The sequence below is a fragment of the Sardina pilchardus genome, chromosome 13 (assembly GCF_963854185.1).
Source record: "Sardina pilchardus chromosome 13, fSarPil1.1, whole genome shotgun sequence".
Taxonomy (NCBI): domain Eukaryota; kingdom Metazoa; phylum Chordata; class Actinopteri; order Clupeiformes; family Clupeidae; genus Sardina; species Sardina pilchardus.
Window position 1 is genome coordinate 19,092,391 of NC_085006.1, and position 2,500 is coordinate 19,094,890.

Here is a 2,500-nt window from a genome sequence, read left to right on the forward strand (position 1 = left end):
CACCCGTTCGGCGCCTGTCCCCCGCCAGCAGGAAATCCCCTCCGCCGCCTGCCAACGGGGCTCATCGGAGCAAATGAGGCGTGTGCGGATGAGAGCAGCTTGAGCAGGTGGCCCACCCATCCATCAGCCCCCCAACCACCCTCAACCACCCCACCATACGCAGCCAAGAGCCATCTCCACTCTCCCTCTCTCTTTCTCTCTCCATCTCTCTCACTCTGTCTCTCTTTCTCACTTCTCTCCCACTCTCTGTTTTTTGGCCTCATCTCTCTCTCTTTCTCTCTCTCTCTCTCTCATTACCTTCCCCTCCTCCTTTCCTCTGCCTCTGTTCTGTTCTTTTCCTTCTCTCCCTCCCTCTCTCTCATTAAGGTCTTTCATCATCTCTCCATCCTCCTCAGCTCTCCCTCTGCTGCCTCTCTCTGCTTCTCTCCACTGATCTCAGTTCAGCGTCCGTTTCCCCTCCCGCGCTGTGGTCAGCCTTTTACCTGCGCCTCCGACTACGCTCCTCCTTGCGCGGCGCGCGCTACTATTTTCAGTCGGCTTTTAACATGGCCGCTGACTCATGGCCAGCCCTCTCCATCTCCACATCTAATCCAGGGTGGAGGGGACGCTTGGCTGGGCTCCACGCACTGCGGATGGGCTAAGGGGCCTTTCACACTCTCCACAGCCACCCATATGTGGCCTGTAGTAGGAGAAAGAAAGATGGCGCCTTTTAAAGCCTTTTGTTCTCTCTTTCTCTCAATGTTGTCAATGTTCTCATTGTAGTTATTGTACAAATTGTTGCGCTGTTTCGTTTGTGCTCTGGCAACACTGTACCTACTGTCATGCTAATAAAGCAACCTTGAATTGAATGGAATTGAATGGAATTGAATTGAGTTGGTGAGTAAAATAAAGAATTGAGTGGAGGAGAGGAAAAGTGAGGGAGTAACTGTAGTTGTCCACTGAAACTAATACAGAATTGTGGGGGACGGGGACGGGGGGGTTGAGAGGTTTTTTTTTTCCATGTTGTAAATACATTCCACATTCAAATCCACTCTCCATGAAGGAGAGTCATTGAGCTCGGCAAGATGCACACTTGTTTAGCTGCGGTGATGAGGTTTTAGGCAGAGCTGTATCAACCCTGATGCATGGGAGCATTCGCCCAGCTCCCTCCTCGCAAGCTCACACACACACACACACTCACACACACACACACACTCACACTCATCCAGTCGAGCAGCTTTTGTGCGGGAGTGTCAGTAATTGAATCATTGAATCAAAAGCAGGATGGAGTTATAAATGTACCCTCCCTTCTCTCTCTCTCTCTCTCTCTCTCTCACTCTCTCACAGGCATCCTCCACAAAGGCAATGGTGAGAACGTGTTCATTTCCCAGCAGCCCCCTGTGATTGGGAGCATCATGGGTAACGGGCGGAGGCGAAGCATTTCCTGCCCCAGCTGCAACGGTCTGGCGGACGGCAACAAGCTGCTGGCGCCGGTGGCCCTGGCGTGCGGCTCGGACGGCAGCCTGTACGTGGGCGACTTCAACTACGTGCGACGCATCTTCACCACGGGCAATGTCACCAGCGTGCTGGAGCTCAGGTAAACACACACACACACACACACACACGCTCACACGCACAACACATATATGCACATACACACACACACACACACACACACACACACACAACATGCACAACAGATATGCACACATGCAGACAGACCAACATTGAAACAGTAAATAACACTTCTCACAACTCTCAATGACACGTTGACACATTGACATGTTCACGAAAATACAGGTTATCATACAGATGCATTCATAAACAGCTTGCACCTTGTCAGTCCTACTTGCTAAGCACATACTAACACACACATATTAACACGCATGCTCTCACACAATTTGCCAACTACACATGTAAGCGCCCACACACACACACATATTTCCCGCTGCGCGAGTTGGCGCACATTGTTTGCTACATGGTCTTGCTGTTGCATGTCTTCATGGGTCACAAACCAGTGAGCACAATCATTACGTTCTAAATAGCCTCTCCCAGGACCCAGCCTGGACCGTCCCGATTTAGTAGCCTGTGCCTAGAAGTAGGCCATGCTGCCTGTTTTGAGAGGCTTTTGTAGGACCTACTGAAAGGTGGCCAGTGGCCAGTTCCAGCTCACCCTCTGGAGTTGGTCCTCCTATAAATGTCCACTGCAGCTGCCCCAGCTTAAAAGATGCTGTAAGCGATATCAGCACTTCCTGATGACTTCCACTTGACTTGGCCATTTTCATGGATGTTTACGCTCTAGCTGATTGGCAGACGGGACAGCCTGGCGATCTACCTGATTGGCTGGCGCAGATGGGATGTCAAAATGTATCAAAAATATGTAGCTGGCTAGTTTGCCCATTTCAAAACAGCTTACAGCAGCCATAAGCTTGGTGACACACACTAATGATGCATTCTGTTTAGGCTTTGCCGTGTTCACTAATATAATACAACTAAAACTCTAGTTGAATTTCACAGGGTT

The 2,500-nt window shown here is 50.3% G+C and overlaps 1 protein-coding gene across 1 annotated transcript in view; it reads left to right on the plus strand.

Moving 5' to 3' along the window:
- Positions 1–2,500, plus strand: part of tenm4 (teneurin transmembrane protein 4) — a 150,163-nt gene that overhangs the window by 96,756 nt on the left and 50,907 nt on the right. Inside the window, 1 exon segment of the mRNA XM_062552929.1 lies at positions 1,327–1,576. Within this exon segment, the coding sequence (XP_062408913.1) occupies positions 1,327–1,576 (250 nt within the window).